The 18,058-nt window shown below is 34.0% G+C and overlaps 1 protein-coding gene across 3 annotated transcripts; it reads right to left on the bottom strand.

The window, feature by feature from the left end:
- Window positions 1-1,168: 1,168 nt before the first annotated feature.
- Window positions 1,169-16,524, bottom strand: LOC140881108 (protein LEO1 homolog). Of its 3 annotated transcripts, none has more exons than XM_073286150.1 (12): window positions 15,767-16,519; window positions 14,449-14,570; window positions 13,856-13,988; window positions 13,574-13,753; window positions 12,748-12,921; window positions 12,167-12,304; window positions 11,779-11,958; window positions 11,577-11,708; window positions 9,762-9,860; window positions 9,521-9,667; window positions 2,678-2,827; window positions 1,169-1,490 (listed from the first exon to the last, which is right to left on the bottom strand). In XM_073286150.1, the coding sequence occupies exons 1-12, from the start codon at window positions 15,869-15,871 to the stop codon at window positions 1,485-1,487; spliced, it is 1,566 nt and encodes a 521-aa protein (XP_073142251.1). In that variant the 5' UTR covers window positions 15,872-16,519; the 3' UTR covers window positions 1,169-1,484. The 3 variants fall into 3 exon arrangements, with proteins under 3 accessions (XP_073142251.1, XP_073142252.1, XP_073142253.1); XM_073286151.1 differs by having other exon boundaries at window positions 13,865-13,988; XM_073286152.1 differs by lacking the exons at window positions 1,169-1,490; window positions 2,678-2,827 and having other exon boundaries at window positions 9,528-9,667; window positions 9,746-9,860; window positions 15,767-16,524.
- Between the last annotated feature and the right edge of the window lie 1,534 nt (window positions 16,525-18,058).

Here is an 18,058-nt window from a genome sequence, read left to right as displayed (position 1 = left end):
AGTAAAATAGTAGTATCATAATGTTGATTCAATGATCCAAAATTGATTTGGACATGTGAAGTCCATAAAAATACATGGACCCAACATAACCAAAGTAAAATTGAACTCTTAGATGTAGTGTAAAGATACTAAGAGCGACCCTAACATTGCCCTAAAATGATACTTTGCACCATTTTAGCGCAGCTGGAGCTCTCCAATGGGGGGTGCCAAACCCTGCGCCAAAATGGCGCCCCCAATTGTTGCAGCAAATTTGGTGCTATACTTTTATTTTTTTTAATAGCTTTTATTTGTTTTTTTATAAATATAATTATTAATTAAATATTTTTTGTATTATTTTAATAACTGAATATTAGAAAAAAAATTAGTTTATAATTATTTAATTTAATGAATAAATATTTTATTATTGATTTAATTTATTTTTAAATAATTACTAAATAATTAAGGATAAAATATATTTTTAATATAAATCTTAATTTTATAATTTGTATAAATATATTGAATAATAATAATAATTAATATATGTACACTAAAATGAATATTACAAGAATATTTTTTTTGGTGCAAGATTTAGTGTGAATGAGATGAAGATAGATGTTGCGTTTGGTACAGAAGTTACACTATTTTAGTGCAAAACTTGCACCAAAATGATGTTTGTGGTTGAAGATGACCTAACCTTATATATGTGCTTGATAGAGTCCTTGTTTAACTCAAACCAATCAAGCCAAAACATTTGATCTTCAACACGATATGAAATAAATTCGAGATAAAATAGTTCATCTTTCAAATTGCAAATGGAATTTGAAAATGATAAAGATATCTTGGTTTAGCGACAAGGGTGATGTCTCAAGACCAATAAAATTTAGAAATGCTAAAAATCACTTTGGTTTAGTCACAAGAATGAGGTCCTAAGACGTATGAATTACCGAGTTCAAATCACACGGACTCTTCCACTTGTGTGGACTTTAGATAGGAATTCCTCAACCTATTAACAACAACAACAAGAAGAAGAAGTTTGCAAATAGTCCAAAAACGAATGACCGATTCCATCTGCTCTTGCACCCTATGCCCAAAAATATATAACTCATCATTTTGAAAGTCACATGCATGACGGAAAAAGTAATTGGAAAACGTCACGACTAGTTTGCTGATGAACAGATATATCACGAGATATTATAAGAAATGAAATTTTCCAGAACAAAAGTTCACAACAATTCTTTACCGGGCTCTTAAAGAGAATCCCAGCATATGACATCGATACCCACACCAGTACAAACAAAACGATTCATGACTCTCATCCTAGAACACCGAAAGCAAAATACACCGCCACCAAACATTCACAAATGCAAAGACGATTGTTGACACAATAATGTCTCGAATATATAATAAAATGACATAAAATAGAAATCCCTCATGGGACCAACTTCATGCCTGCTCTTCAGACCGAAAGGAGATGTTGAGCACATTTTGGTTCAATCTTGAATCCTTCAATCCTGTTAATAGTCCAGAGTCAAGTAATTGCAAGGAAAAATATGACAGATTCAACTAGCAATGGACAACCAGGTATTCAGGCAACATTCCTCTTTGCACTATTATCAACAAGTTGCTATGTAGTAGTTGGACTATTGAAAAATGCACCTGTTAAATGAGCAGTACAACGCAAGAGGAAATTTCCAGAAGTGAAGAAAACAGAGAGATGACCAAGGATCCACAAAGTGGAATAGTTTACCTCATGAATGTGACAACTGACAAGGCCAAATTATCAAACCGACGGCAGTTATTGATGATGGCATACAGACATGAATAGAAGTAACTATTTCCATAAGAATTAAGATTACCTATGTCACATAAATAAAACAAATACTCTTGTTAGGTGCAATCCCCTGATTCCTTAAATTTTTAAACTGTACATTTAGATGGTTTATATGACGAACTGGGATGGCCATCTGAAGCTTTCTAATCTTGCAAGTTGCAACCCCTTTGGTGACATGCATGGATCAGAATAGTTACTTTCTACCCAGAGGAAGCCTTGCAGGTTTAGGGCTCCACAATTTCACATACACAGTATGCGTGCACTTTAAACAGGATGATTGTTAAAGACATCTAGTAAAGGCAGAGGACAAATGCAGGGAAAATTCTTTGGAATTTGATACTTATCATATCTTGACAAATCAGATCCTATATAACAGAGTACGTGTTTAGGTGCATGTTTTTTTCAATTTAGGGGTGACTCTCAACTGTCTATACACCAACAATGGAGATTATTAAAGAATACCCAAAGAATAACACCTGAATTTCCTTCCCGACAAAAAGAATGCATCAACATTAAGTTTTCTGTGTGTTTCACAAGTCAAAATAACAAATGAGGAACCAAAACACTAATGCAAGCAGACACAACCCAAGTCAAAACAATGTTTCCTTGGACAAGGAAATATGGCGTCTTTACATGTGGACAGACGTCCCTTTCATGACGCTACTGGACCCCTTTTTTTATTAGAAAATATCATTTAGAACACCTAACCAGTTTCCATCAACTACCAATAGCTGCAGCTCATGCAGGCATTGCTTATTGCTCGTTCAAATATATGATAAAACCATCCAAACATGTCAATCTCATCTCACATGCATTTAAACTGAAAGGTATAGAGTATAGACCAGTTAATATAAATATAACACTGACCACATCTTCCTCGCTGCTATCATACACCATTGCCATCTGGCGTCGGGTAGCAATTCTCCTTGTAGGGGTTTCCTCGTCTGATTCAATGTACATCTTTTTCAGGCTACTTCTCAACTTCATACCTTTTGCCTTTGACTCCTGATGATGCATCTATTTTAACAAGAAAAAACATGAATTAGAATTGCAAATAGGTGCAGCAGAAAACTTTTAAATGTTATTACTTTACATAGTCATTGCATATCAAATCATCAACCAATCAATATTAGAGAAACCAAGAAGCAAATTTGAGCTCTCTTACATCCAGAAACGTGCTATAAAAATCAAAGATTCGACCTTTACAACCCTGGCCGGTGGGCTTCACCAAAATTTAAAAAGAACAAACCAAAAGATGACTGAAATCTACTCAGACAAGAACAAAATTCACTAGTTTTGCAGGACAGAATGAGAAATTGCTAACAATCTGTACACCTCACACCTCTCACAAGGAGGATCCATTAACAGGCTCCTTGAATCTTTTGTTGACTTTCAATTTTTGAAGATAAAGCGGAATCGGGAGATGTGTGTTGGGAAAAGATCAAATTGCGGGCTATGTGGATTAAGAAAGTTTGCTATATTATCGATTCTATATTTAGTTAGAGATTGGAGCGTGATACTTTGTTGATATTTAGTGGGTTCTGAGGGCTCAATCTGCGGATAACTTATTCGGATGATTTTTGTAATTATTAATTGATCTTTTTTATATTTATACAACATAATCTCGTTTCTTAAAAAAAAAACTTCCATTTTTTGGAAAAACTCCTTACAAGAATTTTTTTTAAATGGAAACTCGAATAGTATTAATAATAAAAGAGAAAGATAATTACAATGGACCAGATGTCAACACATTACCAAAGCTAACTACTCAAATAGCTAACTCAAAATAATGCTCCAATCCCTATACGCGCCTGACACAGCAAAAGATTTAAAGTCCGAAGAAGACTGAAGCCACCAAAGCACCCTAAGCTTAATCTTGTCCCAGCAATCTACGCCGAGTCTTCTAGATCTTCAAAAATCCTCTTGTTTCTCTCAGCCAAACAGACCAACAAATGCAACGAGGTACCGTATTCCAGAAAATCCCCTATCTCCTAACCAAAACACGTCCTAGATCCAGATCAAACAAATCCCAAATAGATTTTGGCACAACCCATACCAAATTCAAATCTACCAAGGTTTACTCCAAAGTGACTGGCCAAAAGGACAATGTAAAAGCACATTATCCCGAGTCTCCAAATCCTGCGTCCATTAAACACACCAACTAGGACCAAGATAACACGAGGGGTTCCTTCTCTGCATCACCTCCGAAGTCGGAAGTTTACCAAATGCACCAGTCCACGAGAAGACTTTAACCTTAGAAGGAATTGGCATCTTCCAAATTACATGATAAAGCGGAAAAGAAGGAAAAGAGGACGCTGGGAAGGAAAAACTCAAAAAAAAAAAAATTTAACTGAAAATGTACCCGAAGAATCCAAAACCAGTATCTATAGTCTTGCACGAAAATATCTATCCCTTTAGGTAGCTAGTTATTGTTTTATTTTCTTGTTCTTTGCTTTGACATTCATCGGAAAAACAAAATCTTTGAAAATCTAATGGTCTTACTTGGCCAAATTTTATTTTCTTGGTTTAGAAAGACAAAACCTTAGAATAATTATATAACTTGTGAGCTTTAATCTGTGTGCATAGTTTTGGTTGGTTTATTTTTTAGCATCAATTTTTATTTTGTTTTTCATAATTTATTATATTTCCTTCTAATTTCTGAGACAATTAAGAAATGATTTTTTAATTTTGAATTTATTAATTCTCAGGCAAAACATTTGACTAGATTAAATGCAACCGCTTATGTCTATATTGTTTAGCTTCTTCATCTTGCTAGTTTTTAATGCTAACAATAACTTATATCTTTAATTTTGCATGAGATTATTTAATTGATAAGGATTAATTAGAGTGTGTGCTTCTATTTAACAAATAGTAACGCAAAAATAGGATTTGAATTTCCAATGATGAGTATTCAAATATAAATTGGAATTATTGCATCAGTGATCGAGTTATAAAATTCCAATGGTTCTATTTAACAAATAGTAACGCAAAAATAGGATTTGAAATTTCAATGATGAGTATTCAAATATAAATTGGAATTGTTGCATCAGTGATCGAGTTATAAAATTCCAATGGTAGAATCGCCCGAAATCAAGGTCAGTACTCGTTGATTGTCAAGTAATTTTAATATTGGTTGGTTGCTAATTAATTTATTGTTGGAATTCATTTTTTTTTCTTTTCAGGGTTTAATTTTATGAAACCCGATTATTTTATTTTTTATTGTTTTAAATTTTTTCGCACATAAAGTCCACACTTCTCGTGGGATCCCTACTCACGCAACTACATATTACTTAACTTGATTCGACTAGGCTATTTAGGGTGACACAACTAGTCGCTCCACTCCATCAGCTAATGCCTTAAATGAGAATGTTAATCAATAATTGTGAAATATATTGCTCAATCACCACCCACAAGGATGATCAATCATTCTGGAGATGGTGAGAAAATCATGGAATAGCTTGTCCGACCAGTGCTTTTAAAATCGTAGCGTTGACCTATAGCATTTGTCTTGTCATAGCGTAGCGTAAATAGCGCAGCGCATAGCGCAAGCTATTCGTGCGCGTCTATTATTAAATTAAAAAAATATAAATATACTTATATAAGTAAAAAATATATAATTAGTCATGAAATCATAATAATTAATCTTTACATGCCAAAATAAACCCATCCACAAATCAGTTTTATAGACATTTACAACTAATTTTAATTTAACAATCTTCCCAGCAATTCGACCCAGAAATTCAGCCCACAAATCCAACAAAATGTACCCAAAATTCATCAATCTGCCCAGCAATTGAACCCAATGATCGACCCAAAATCTCCCAAGAAAGCAGAAATTTACAACTGAAATCGGCTCTAGGGTTTGTGGTTTGGGCTTTTATTAATTATTATCGAATGGGCTTCTATTATTTTTGCCCAAATAGCGTGGGCTTTTTGCGCCATAGCCCAATAGTGCACGCAATTTGCGCTAAGGCGCTCCAGGTTGGCAAATAGCGTGCACTATTTGAGCTTTCCACTAAAGGCTGAGCGCTATATGGAAATCACGCTATAGCGCGCCTCATAGCGCGCTTTTAAAAAACATTGTGTCCGACGCATGACAAACTATCATCCATTAAAATGAAGGACACTTGCATATTCTAAAAAAAAAGACCACTTAAATATGAATTCATCTCCACTAAGAGCACTTATTGAGATAAAACGTAGCAAATACCTTGCTTATGTCACTATCTTATTGTTAACTAGAACATATAAGTCACTCATAAAGACAAGTATTAAGATAATCTCCTTTCTAAAATCCATTAGACTAGGCCATCAAACCAAAAACACATTTCATGGTCCCGACCAATGTTTTTCAATGAAGACTTTTGTCATCGGCATCCCACAAGTATGTTTCATTGTATTGTCATACATAAATAAAGATATTCACCAACTAATAACATATTAATTCGCCTAGATTCCCATCAATAATTGCCATAAAAGGCTTTAAAATAAAGTATATGTGGGACACTAGCACTATTTTTCCTATTTTAGTAATTGCTAAATTTATTGCGCTTTGCATCTATCCAATCATTTTCAATTTCTTGCGGTTTTTAAGGCTCCGTTCATCCAAATGAACCATCTTAAATGTTTTCAAAACATTATGATTGAATTTGACGAGCATATATTTCAATCTCTTTCACAGAATTTGTCTTCCTTTGCTCACAATGGTTCTACACTATTCCTCTAATATGTTTGTGACAAAGGATGTTCTTTCCATTTACCTAAGTTTGCTCGTGCTGAATTTCGGTGTCCTAAACTTGAGTGCAATATGCAGAGTTGTCATCTTTGTTAAGATATTTTTCAGAAGGGAACTTTTCCGCGAACACCTTTCTCTATGATTCTCTGAGCTTCAAAATTTCCTTCACAAGCTTTGGGAAATTATCAAAGTCAAAACATTGTCAACTATTTTCATTTTTTTGGTTCCCACTAATGTGATATTGGTTTAAAATAAATTATATATAGAGTTCCTTTTTCTTTTTGGTTTACATTTTCATGTTTCTTTGCCTTTTGCCTCATGCTTTTATCATTCACTTCAATTTTCCACTTGCTTCATTTGCATTTAAATAGAAAATGAGGTTGGTTGTTTATTTTTTCTTGTCTTCCTAGCTTTTTTATTTTTCCAATTATGTGCATTATCTTTTAACTAGTCGTTAATGGACAAGAATATTATTGATAGATCACGCGTACCTTTCATTTTTATCTACCTACCTCCAACGCTAAGGTTTGTGGAAATATTTCATCTAGTTTAAGGATGGGCAACTTCAAGTTCCATGAATCCGATCAGTCACAACATTCCAAGTCATTCTCGGGGTCTTGCTTGCTTCATGATCTTATTTTATTTCAGCAATAACTATGATTTTTGGGGGATGGATGATTAGATTAGAAGAATCCCTAGTATAAATCATATCCCCACCCCATAACACGCGTCCCAACCCGGAGATGTAATTATACCTTCATAAATATTTCAGAGATCTAATTTCTCATGTTGCATTAATTATCTCTTGTTCTGAGTTTTCATTTTCAGTGCTGGACAAGGGCAATGCCGCTTCCTTGAAGCCATTTATTGATATATATATACACCTTCTAGGCACCTAAACTATCTGTCGAAGGCCAATATTTTTTAAAACAAATCAACGACGATATTAATAACAAACCAATTTTAGGGTATTAGACACTTTAATTCTTAGGATTAGGATTGCTTTCATTTCTTTTCCCTTTTTTTTATTTTTGATAACCTTGTCCTTGAAATATAAAGTCAGGGTATAATTTAATGATAAAGATTCTCACATTTTCGTTGATTGTTGATTTAGGAAAATCATCTAATATGGGCCACCTTGATAGTCGATGAAATGATTAAATAACTAAAAGCTGAGACGATAATCCATTCCAAGACATGGAACCAACTAGTTTGGCATTCCCAATATTCTTTCCTTCGTTGTAATCTAAATACTATTGATGATCAGATTTGATTCATCGATTTCTTCAACATTGATGTCTTCCTAAAGTACAGGAGGATGATAGCCTGTAAATCCAGTACAACTTTTCTTCATGAAATTCAATGATATGATATTGCTCTCATTGCTCTTTTTAACAAGGTAACAGAGCCGTAAAGTTCTAAATACAAAGCAAGACAATTGGTGGATAGAAACCTAATTTCTGGCACTCTGGCCCTTATCCGATCGTGGAGCATTATTTGATGGCATAATTTCCTGCGAGGAGTCTTACGTTTAGGAGTCCCTGGAAATTTATTTCTAGGATCTATCCGACTTTTCTTCAGTCAGAGAAGGTTGTGGCAAGAAGGAAAAATATAGGTTTTGAAAGGATAGATGGTGGGGGTATTTCACTTTTCAGGTTCTTTTTCTGTCATTATTCCATATTTATACGTCTCATAATCAGCCTATTTCCCACCTTTTGAGCTTCTGATTCTTCATCCAACCTGTCCACTATTTCTTGGAATTGGCACTTTGTCAGGATTTGAGAGATGAGAAAGTGAATAGTTGTTAGGGTCTTTGGATGGGGTTAGTTTGATCGAAGGAGCTGAAGACATTAGGAAGTGGGCTTGGGATCATTCAGGGTTGTTATCCGTTAAATCCTTCTTCGAGTCTTTTTTTCCAGCTAAGAGATTTCCTTCCTTGGAAAGCGCCTATTCCATCCAAGGTTCAAGTGTTCTTGTGGTATGTAGTGCTCCAAATTACCAACGCGCAAGATGATGCAGAAGAGGAACCCCAGTTGGTGTGCTGTGTAGGCAACATGTGGAAACCTCGGACCACTTGCTCATTCATTGACCTTTAACAAGCATTCTTTGGTTCAATGCATTGGTGGAGTTGGGCCTGGTTTGGGTATCTCCGAGATCAACTCGAGATTTATTCGCAATAGATCTTGGTCGCGATCTAGAAAAGAGGTAGAGTTTTCTGGGTATTCATGTTGATCAGTTTGGTGGGAGAGGAATAGGAAGATTTTTGACAATGCAGAAGATTCACTTGAAGAATGCTGGGACAAGATTAATTCAGGTTCATGCTGGATTTCGAAGGCTGTGGAGTTTAAAATGGTTTCAGTCTCAGATTCGTATAGGGATTGACATCTAATACTATTTTAATATTATTAAGGTTCTTTTTTTATCTTGCGTGGGCCTCTGGTCCGCTTTTGTAATTAAAATCTTGCATTAATATAATATTGTTTCCTATATAAAAAAAAATATAAAGTTACCAAAACTCTGGAAAAGTTCCACCATAGCAGTAGCAAAGCATATGGGACAACGTAATAATATCTCATATATCCAAATATTTCTAATTATTATTTAAATTTCATTTTACACGCTTTTCAAATGTATTTTATTCTTTCTGCATTAGCTGTTTAACAGCGTTCAAAATTTTAAAATGTGAATTTCATGTGTTGGGGAACTACCATACCCCTTACTTGACTATTATATGCAAACAAAAGTTAGTAACTGTTAATTCAACTAGCAGCAAAGCAAACTTAATAAAGGTAAGGACACTCCACATACAAGGAAGCTAGCAATCAACATGTAATATCCGCAAAATAAATGTGATGACAACAATAATGTCTCGATTCTTGAGTTCTTAAAACCGACAGGTAGTACACCGTAGAACTTGCAGGAATATTTGTGTGCCCATAGATGATAGAACACTTTTAAAGAGATTCAGTCCTTACCGTAGCATCATCTTCTGAATCTTCAAAGATTTCTTCATGTTCCTCCTGCACTTCTTTGACTTTCCCGTGCAGTATGGAACCTTCAGCCGTTCCTCCTTTAAGCCCATCTTTTAACACTGGCTTTTCCCTTGAAGGATCAGTTGGTCCCTACACAAAGTCCTGTTAGATAGTATTCATGAAAGTGATCTCAGTTTTATTAAGAAACACTGAAGAGTTGGGTGTTACGAAGTAAATGAAATGCCTTTTTTGAGATCAATAGACGTTTCTCTGCTGCAGCTTCCTTCTCTTGGTCCAACTCAAAATGGAGCAGAGCATCAGAGAGTTCAGGTTCATAATGATTCTGAACAAAATAACGCAATGAACCAATAAATATAAAGAGAACAATATTTCCCTGAACTCTATTTTAAATTTGTGTGTAAAATATAAATTTCCCCCGTTGCAGCTTTGTACGGCAAGGGGCAAGGATTGCCATGAATAAACATCATTCGAAGAGGTAATGGCCAAGGAATGCCATGAATAAACACCATTTGAAGACGTTCAGCTAATTTTATCTATACTTGAATAAAAATGGGATTTGGATTCGGATTTGGAACCTGAATTGGAACTCCACTGATTTAGGAATTCATTTTGTCATATGGTAAGTAAAATAAAATACACTTCAAAATTGCATGACAGTTAAAAATAATATTCCCTGACGTAAAAAAATTTTCTCACTTATTTTAAAAAATATCTTGTTTATTAATAACATTTACGTAATCATTTATAATGATATAGTCATATCGAAGAAAATTTTATTTTAAAAAATTAACAAGAAAAAAATATTGTTATGGAAAAATTTTCTCAAGAATTTAAAAAATATATATGAAGTTCACCATGAGGAAATTAGACGAAAATTGATATATTAGACTTTTAGTAATAAAAATAATGGAGGTTTTTAAGAGGAAGAAATTACTTGTAGAATTTTTGAAGAATAGAAGTTTTTTATTTGATTTTGACATAACTATGTCAAACGAAATAAAAAAAAGCGTGTAAATTTAGAGTACATATTTTTAGGAATATGATATTTCATTAGGTTTGAAAAATGGACTAAAAATTTATGAAGAAGATATACATGGTTAAAATTGAAAATAATTTTTACCTTTCTCCATAGCTCAAATCCTATGAAATTCCTTCAATTTTGTAGGGATTTCATTTAGTTAAACCAGATCGCATTAAATTCCATCAATTACCAATTTCATTTTGAAGCTTCATCTTTTCAAATACTTAAAATGGCATTTCTAATTCCAAATTCTACAAAATTTTATTTTTCCCATGGTACCAAACGTAGGTCAAGGATCTTAGACTCTTTTAGAGTGTATAAGATTTTTTTAAATAACAGCGTGAAGAGTGATATTATTGAAAATAGGAGAAATCATACACAGAACAGGACAGTGACTAAACTAAAACCTCCTAACCGACACAACTACAAGAAAGAATAAAAAAACGAAATCATAAGAACTAAAGAAAATATTTCATTGACGAGTTGCGTTTCCTTCTCGACTTTTTTTTTTATGAGAAACGATAACATATATTATATACGATAAAGATATGATTACAAAAAGCGGACAAGAGATCCGCGAATGTCAAAATAAAAAACTGACTCCCTAATCATAGAAGATGCTTTGAGAAGTTTACAAGCTCAACCAAATAGTCTCTAAATATGGAAATATATATATATAATTCCATTGTAAAGGCATCAAGGGTTGAGATATTTGTCATTAATTGACAGTTTACTAATATGATATGCCGGAATTAGGATATCAAGCAGATAGTTGACTAAATTTTGAACGTGAGTTTTCATATAGACTCCATTATTCATGTGGTTCAGATACTAATTTCTTGGGTACCTTTTGCAAGAATGTGGTTATTTACAGCATGTTATAAATCATGGTAACTATTCAGGAAAAAACGTAGAGGACATGACTGATTATCAAAGCTGGTTTCCTTTACTTACCCCACAAACATGGAAACATAACAAAAGTTTCCAATGAGAAGAAAAACATGCAAGAATGGATACCTTGTTAATTGGATCCTCCAGATATTCACTCGCAAGTCCTTTCCCTTTGTGACCCTTAGCTTTGTACTTCTTCGCTGCTTTTTTCTTCTTTCCTTTAAGTTGTTTCTCAGCTTTCATAATTTGCTTTTCAACCTGAAAAGTCATGAAAAAAATGTAAAATCCACGCTAATAATAGCAGAACAAAATTCTACCTAGCATTTACCCTCATTTGTTCTTCCGCTAAAAACTCGGGGTCCACGTCAGTAACGTACTGCTTGACTTTGCTGCCCTTTTGATTTCGGGAATTAACCATAGCAGTCAAGACTTGATGGGAATTGGATGATAAGGATGAAGGCATAAACCTCATCTTTCTTGTGATTCTGCCCTGAGCTTGGTAACTTCCCTGTATAATATGGGCAGAAAATCAAGGGTCAATTCATAAAAATAAAAACAAATGATTGTGATAATGAAGCGATTCAGAGATAGAAGTACTGGAAGACAATTTTTGAAACGAGGAACATCACGATACAGCAATTACTAGATATTAGTAAGTTAAACACCCATGTATGTCGTCTAATTCATGTATGAGCAGAGATGAACCCAAGAGGCACCTTTTCATGCTTGAGCTTGACAAAAAGATGCGACTGAATGTCCTCTACAGCCTGCTCAGACACGTTAAACCTTTCGTTTCCAATAAGCAACTGTAAACTCCCATCCGACCATGTAACAAAGCGAGCATTGCTTTCAAGCTGCACAAAAAAATACACATTGACCAATAGATAAGTCTAATTTCTACAAATGTCATCAAGTGGACTAATCAATAAGTAGAAACAACAAATTTTCAAGTTCCACAAATTCAGAAAAAAAAAAGCCAAATGCATCAAGGTACTGAATACACACATCCCTTGAAACATAGTTGAAGGACGTAGACAAACAGAATGCATAATATGTTCCTTACCTGCCCCTCCCAATCCCCATGTTCCCCATATATTGTATTAAGTTTGATTAAATGTTTGTTGACCTGGTCCTTTGAACCGTAATACAAGTTAAAAGAACTCATCCATACTATTGATTTCCTAACTTGAGCTACGTGTCTTACTTCAAAACTTATTCCTCGCTAGCTCCAACTGATATATTACAAATGCATTATTTAGCATTTAATTTCGTGACAAGATACCACATGATAACTTACAGATATTTTTCCATCAGGACCAGAAACTTGTCTCCATCGGATTATGTTGGCCGAGGGTAGATGCCGTTTAGATCCAGATGTATCAGTCACATAATAGTTCTCTTCAACAAATGTATTGGGATCAAATGGTTTGGGGTCAACGCCAATTATATTGGAGATGTTGAATGTTGCCATCTGCACAAAGAGAACATAACATAATGTAGAAAAACAAAAATAAAAGGAAAAAGAAAAGAAGAAAGAAGAAAAATTGATCAGTAAAAATTCTTGGCAGCGTGAAATGTTTTGAGTGTGGGTTTTTGCCAAACAGCGAATACAATTCATGTTTTGGAAAAAAAAAAAAAGTATGATATAAAGTACTCTGCAAAATGAAATTTCGGTATGGTGAAACTGATCCTCAGGCTCTTTTCTTCTTCAATATGACCAAATTCAGATGGACTGACAGATGAGAGAGTGTAACAATATTGCAAGATAATGTGTTTTACCACATATGAACAGGCACTGATCTTCATAATTTCAAACATGTAATTTTTCTCTTGGAACCGATAGCATTGAAGTAAAGAAGCAAGTGGCCAACTTTGATAAGTAGGGAAATTAAACAAATTCTTGCATTCTTTCACACAGGCATTTTAAAAATTCTAGAATTCTTTTCTACAGGCATTTTACTGAAGAGATCGGGTCTGATTAAATTATGGAAACTCATTATTAAACAGGCATTAACCCATATCTATAAAGGTTAATACTTAATCATAAGAAAACAAATTAGGTAAGAATTTGGGTAAAAAAACATATGTTATTGAATTCAATGAGAATAAAACGTAGTATAAACCTTATTTGAGCAAGAAGAGGGAGGGCTAGAAGGAATCTCAAACACCAGTGGGAGCTTGTCCGCCGCATCAACATACTTGCCCTTGAGCTTATTAGACTCAGCATGTTCTGCTTGACACTCATATGTCGCATTTTCATCAGGTGCAATATTGGGAGGACGTTTTTTGTGCACAGATAATCTCTAGATTAGGGGAAAAAATTTTGAATATTTAATTTTCAATGTATTCACAGCATGGAAGCAAGAAAAAACAGAAACTGAAACTATTTCAGCATCTTATCTGACATTCCCCACTTTGTCAATCTCATTGTGACCTCCATCCTCTTCTTTTTCATCACTGTCGGTGTCCCCGAAAACATCACGCACGACTGAAGCTGACAACACTGCTGGATCCACGTCTTTCTCATTACATGGAGATCTACATAGGGAAAAAAAGAAGACACCAGTATAATAAGCATCTAAGATGAAAATTTACGGGCATACAGGATAAAACAAGCTAGCAAATTTATAGCATGAGATTTAGAAGAAAAATACAGGGTAAAGGTAAAAAGATAAAGAGGGTTCGTGAATTTTTCACAATATGGATAGCATCCAAGATATTGCTTTTCAATTCATCGCCTTTACAAATATTAGATGAATATGAGCCCAGATACAATGAAAAGTATAGTGTAAAGAAAATATCATGATCCTGAATACTGAAAAAGATTTCAAGAAAGTACGTAAGTGGAAAATATGTCATAGAGAAGAGACAATGACGGCGATTAATAAAGATTTATGCATTCAAAACTACAAAGAGTGAAATGTAATAGATCCTACTAAAATGAAAGAGTTCAACTTTTAAAGTTGAAAAAAGTAGGGATAGAGATTTAATCAAAGACCTTGAGCTTTTTCCCTGACAATGACCCGAATTCTTAGGCACACTTTCACTTGGTAGCTCAGCCTCTCCTTGGCTTTTGGTCTGGTGTTCATTCTCAGGGTTGGGCCCCCGGTCCTTTTCATGCTGAAGGGAAAAGGGTTAATAAAACAATGAAAGAAAACTAACAAGAAACAAGGAAAATCATGGTCATAGAAGTTTGTTTGTCAAAATCATCTAGGCATCAAAACCCAAAAAATTACGAAAGTTGTTGACAAAACTGTATATGAAGCAGCAAACAATAAAAAAATGTACGGAGTACCATTTGAAAGAGAATAAAGTCAATGTGTATATTGTTTACACAAAAGGCATGAAAACCTAATTTCTGCTAAACATGAATTTATAAAATGTCCGTGCATGCCAAGAACACTAATGAAACTAATGGATACAGTCCAAAAACTCCATGTATATTATGTGTCAGGGTTCCCAAATGGGAAATGGTTTTGACATGCTGACTTGATCCTGCATGATATGGATCAAAATGAAACAATAAAGGCTACCACAAATGCTGCCGGGATTTCCTTTTTAGTACATTCAAATTTTGATCCGCTAACTTTTGTTACACCAACAAATAGAAATTTCAAGCCATTTATTTACCCAAAAATGTGCTCAAAACAATAGTTTACAAAACTAAACAAAAAAAATTAACTACTCCATGCATCAAATGAATTCCAAACAGAGAATGAAAAAAAATATTTCAGCAGAACGAGACACAAAAGCGCTATGAATGAATGGTAAAGAAACTCCATTTAATTTGAAAATGCATGTAAATGATGGTGTAGGCCGAAATCTGAAGTTCAATAAAAATTAAGAATTTAAGTTTCATAAAAATAAGTTTCCAGCAATATTTGGAACAAACACGACTCAAGGAATGCATGGATAAAATTTCAAGAACAAATTTAGGGATAAACACCAAATTGATGTCTACAAAAAAAATATTCAAGTAAATGATGCGATGAACATCAAATGCTTGTAAAAATTTTTTTTTTTTTTTTAAAAAAAGACTGCATAAAGAATAATTTAAATGAAGATAAAATAGGGGATTGGGTTTTCTGATAAACATTTATAATGCATTGAACACAGAGTATCAATGGAAATTTTAACATATAGATCCACTGATAAATTGAGCCACTTCAAAAGAAAAAAAGAAGTAAACAAGCATTTGATGTAATTAATTTCAATTCAAAGAATCCCTCACACTTCGAGGATTTTAAACTGGTAAAAAGAAAAATTATTTGAAACTTTTGAGTACAATAAATTGAAATCAAAATTCATATACAGACATGGCTTGACTGATGTGATTCACGTTCTGACTCAACTTTCTCATCTTCTGATTGGTCACCAAACAAGTTTTGCATGATTTGACGCTTCTCCATTTCTCCGATCATTTTATCTCAAGTAACCCTCTTGATTCTGTGTGTGTGTGAAGTGACCAAGGGTGCTCCTGCTTTGAGTGTGTGGTTTATGCAGAAGGGAGTGAAATTGCAAACCAAGTTGGCACTGTTCTTATAAAAGTGAATGGGAATATGAATGTGTCAGTGCTGTGTTGTATTTTTGAAGTTTTCAAAAAGGCTAGGATTGTTGGTGAGTGTGTGCGCGTGTGTGCAAAGCTGTATCATAACTAAAACAGTTGAGGAAAAGAATATTAGTCAGAGGTAATAAATGTCAGAGATTACGTTATATTTTTGGGATTACAGATTACATCAATTTTTGGTGAATGTAGAGTGGAAAGAACTTTTTGCGAGTCAACTTTGAATTCGTTTGTTCTAACATGAAGTTACACAAGAACTGAATTGGTGACAACATGCATACACGCCATTTGGAAAATGTGTTCATACGTGTGTAGATATAAGTAAATTTGTAAATGTATTTACAATAATAAATAATAAATGTTCAGAGATCGCATGGATGCCATTTGGGATTACAGCATTTAATTCTTTAAATATGAATGCATATTATGTTCATTATATGTTGTAATCGTGAATGAAACTATTTAAAGAAGTAAATCCAGGGAGGCGATTGCATTGATTTCATTTTAGATTTACTTCACTTGGTCCTTTACCCCTTTTACCACTGATAAATTGTATTTAAAGACAGCTCCCATACACTCAGCCTGAGCACTCTCCGCCGCACCCATTCTCAAACCATGGTTTAGGAATGCGCATTTGTAATCAGTACATGCCATCTAAATATTTGAGCACATTCCCTCGCAACAATTGAACAGGATGGGTAGATGAATCATGTTGATTATTTCGCATTTTATGTCCAAATAGACCATATGCTTGTATAAGGTTAGATAATGATTAGTTCAAGAGGTAATACAAAGGTTTACAAGAAAAATATTAGGGTGTATATGAATATTATAAGAATAAGATGAAAAATAAAATCCTGAATTCTAGTCACAATCTCTTATCAAAAAAAAAAAAAGAAAAATTCTAGTCGCACTCTAGACTTTGAACAATATACGAGAATGTGAAGAAGTATTTAGTGTTCCAAGTACCAGATGATAGAAAAGGTATAGTAATTTCTAAAACAACTCATACAAATGACATAACTACATATTTTCACAGGCACTCTGCCGATCACCAACAGCAGATACTGTCAACAAATAATTTGGAGAAAAATCCAAGCCCTATTTCAATGCAATGTCCAATTAAAGTAACAAAACAACTAAAATACCTTTCTGGCTTCTGCTAAAAAAGTAATATGATTCAATAAATACAGTTAGCAAAATCCTCGTTTAAGAAAACTCATACCTAAAACTTCACTGCTTGAACCGACGACAGCAGTTATGGAACACACGATCGGAAATAGTAATTTCATAAGTACCTCGTTCAGTTATTTTTCAAATCAATCATTTCAAAATTCCAGTTTCCTGAAAATAGTAGGATTCAAATCAAAATGATTATCATTTTCCAGTGGCAAGAAACAAATTCAAGGTTAATTAGGATGAAAACCGTGTTAACAGTTAGTTAAGGTTAGATTAAATTCTCTAAAATTTGCCAGAAGCATGGAATCACCTTAAGGAAAAATTAGAGACTGACTCAAATGTTATTCCATGGATAGTATGGGTCGGAAAATCCAAAGGTACCAAATTATTCCATGCAAATGAAAATATGCTAATAAGTGTACTTCTCTTTGTATAGACTTGTAAGCAGGGTACTGAGGCTACACATTTCTGAAGTAATACGTTTATAAGTTTGCCTAAGACATAGACTAGTACACACTCTAATACATTGGGATTGTCTTAGGTTTTCCCGTCGTCGCGATAATTATGAAAGACGAGGCAAATTTGCTACAGAATATCCACAGCCCCTGATTACGCCCATCCATTGCGTAAAAGTCTCTATACTAGAGCAATATTTCCAATAACAGAACACTTAATTTGAAAGGCTGAATGGCATCGAACAAAACCACTTTCCTCCACTCAGACACAAAAACAAAATATTTATCGATTTCAATATTTAAATTCTATCCCAAACCATTTCGTCCTACACAATCCATGCGATTATAGAAGACCCCATCCTATCACACTTGACAGAGATCCTGTCACAAGAATGAAATATGGAATGCAA

Source organism: Henckelia pumila, chromosome 2 (genome assembly GCF_033568475.1).
Source record: "Henckelia pumila isolate YLH828 chromosome 2, ASM3356847v2, whole genome shotgun sequence".
NCBI lineage: Eukaryota > Viridiplantae > Streptophyta > Magnoliopsida > Lamiales > Gesneriaceae > Henckelia > Henckelia pumila.
Note: the sequence above shows the minus strand (reverse complement) of the source record. Positions and strands in the feature narration are given on the sequence as shown.

Bases quoted from the DNA above. Each gene is read 5' to 3' on its own strand.
- LOC140881108 (XM_073286150.1), bottom strand. From the start codon at position 15,871: ATGATCGGAGAAATGGAGAAGCGTCAAATCATGCAAAACTTGTTTGGT. The intron at 14,571-15,766 runs GTCTGTATATGA...TTTTCCCTTCAG, and splicing joins AATCACATCAGTCAAGCCAT to CATGAAAAGGACCGGGGGCC. The intron at 2,828-9,520 runs GTAAGGACTGAA...TTGTTAAAATAG, and splicing joins ATTCAGAAGATGATGCTACG to ATGCATCATCAGGAGTCAAA.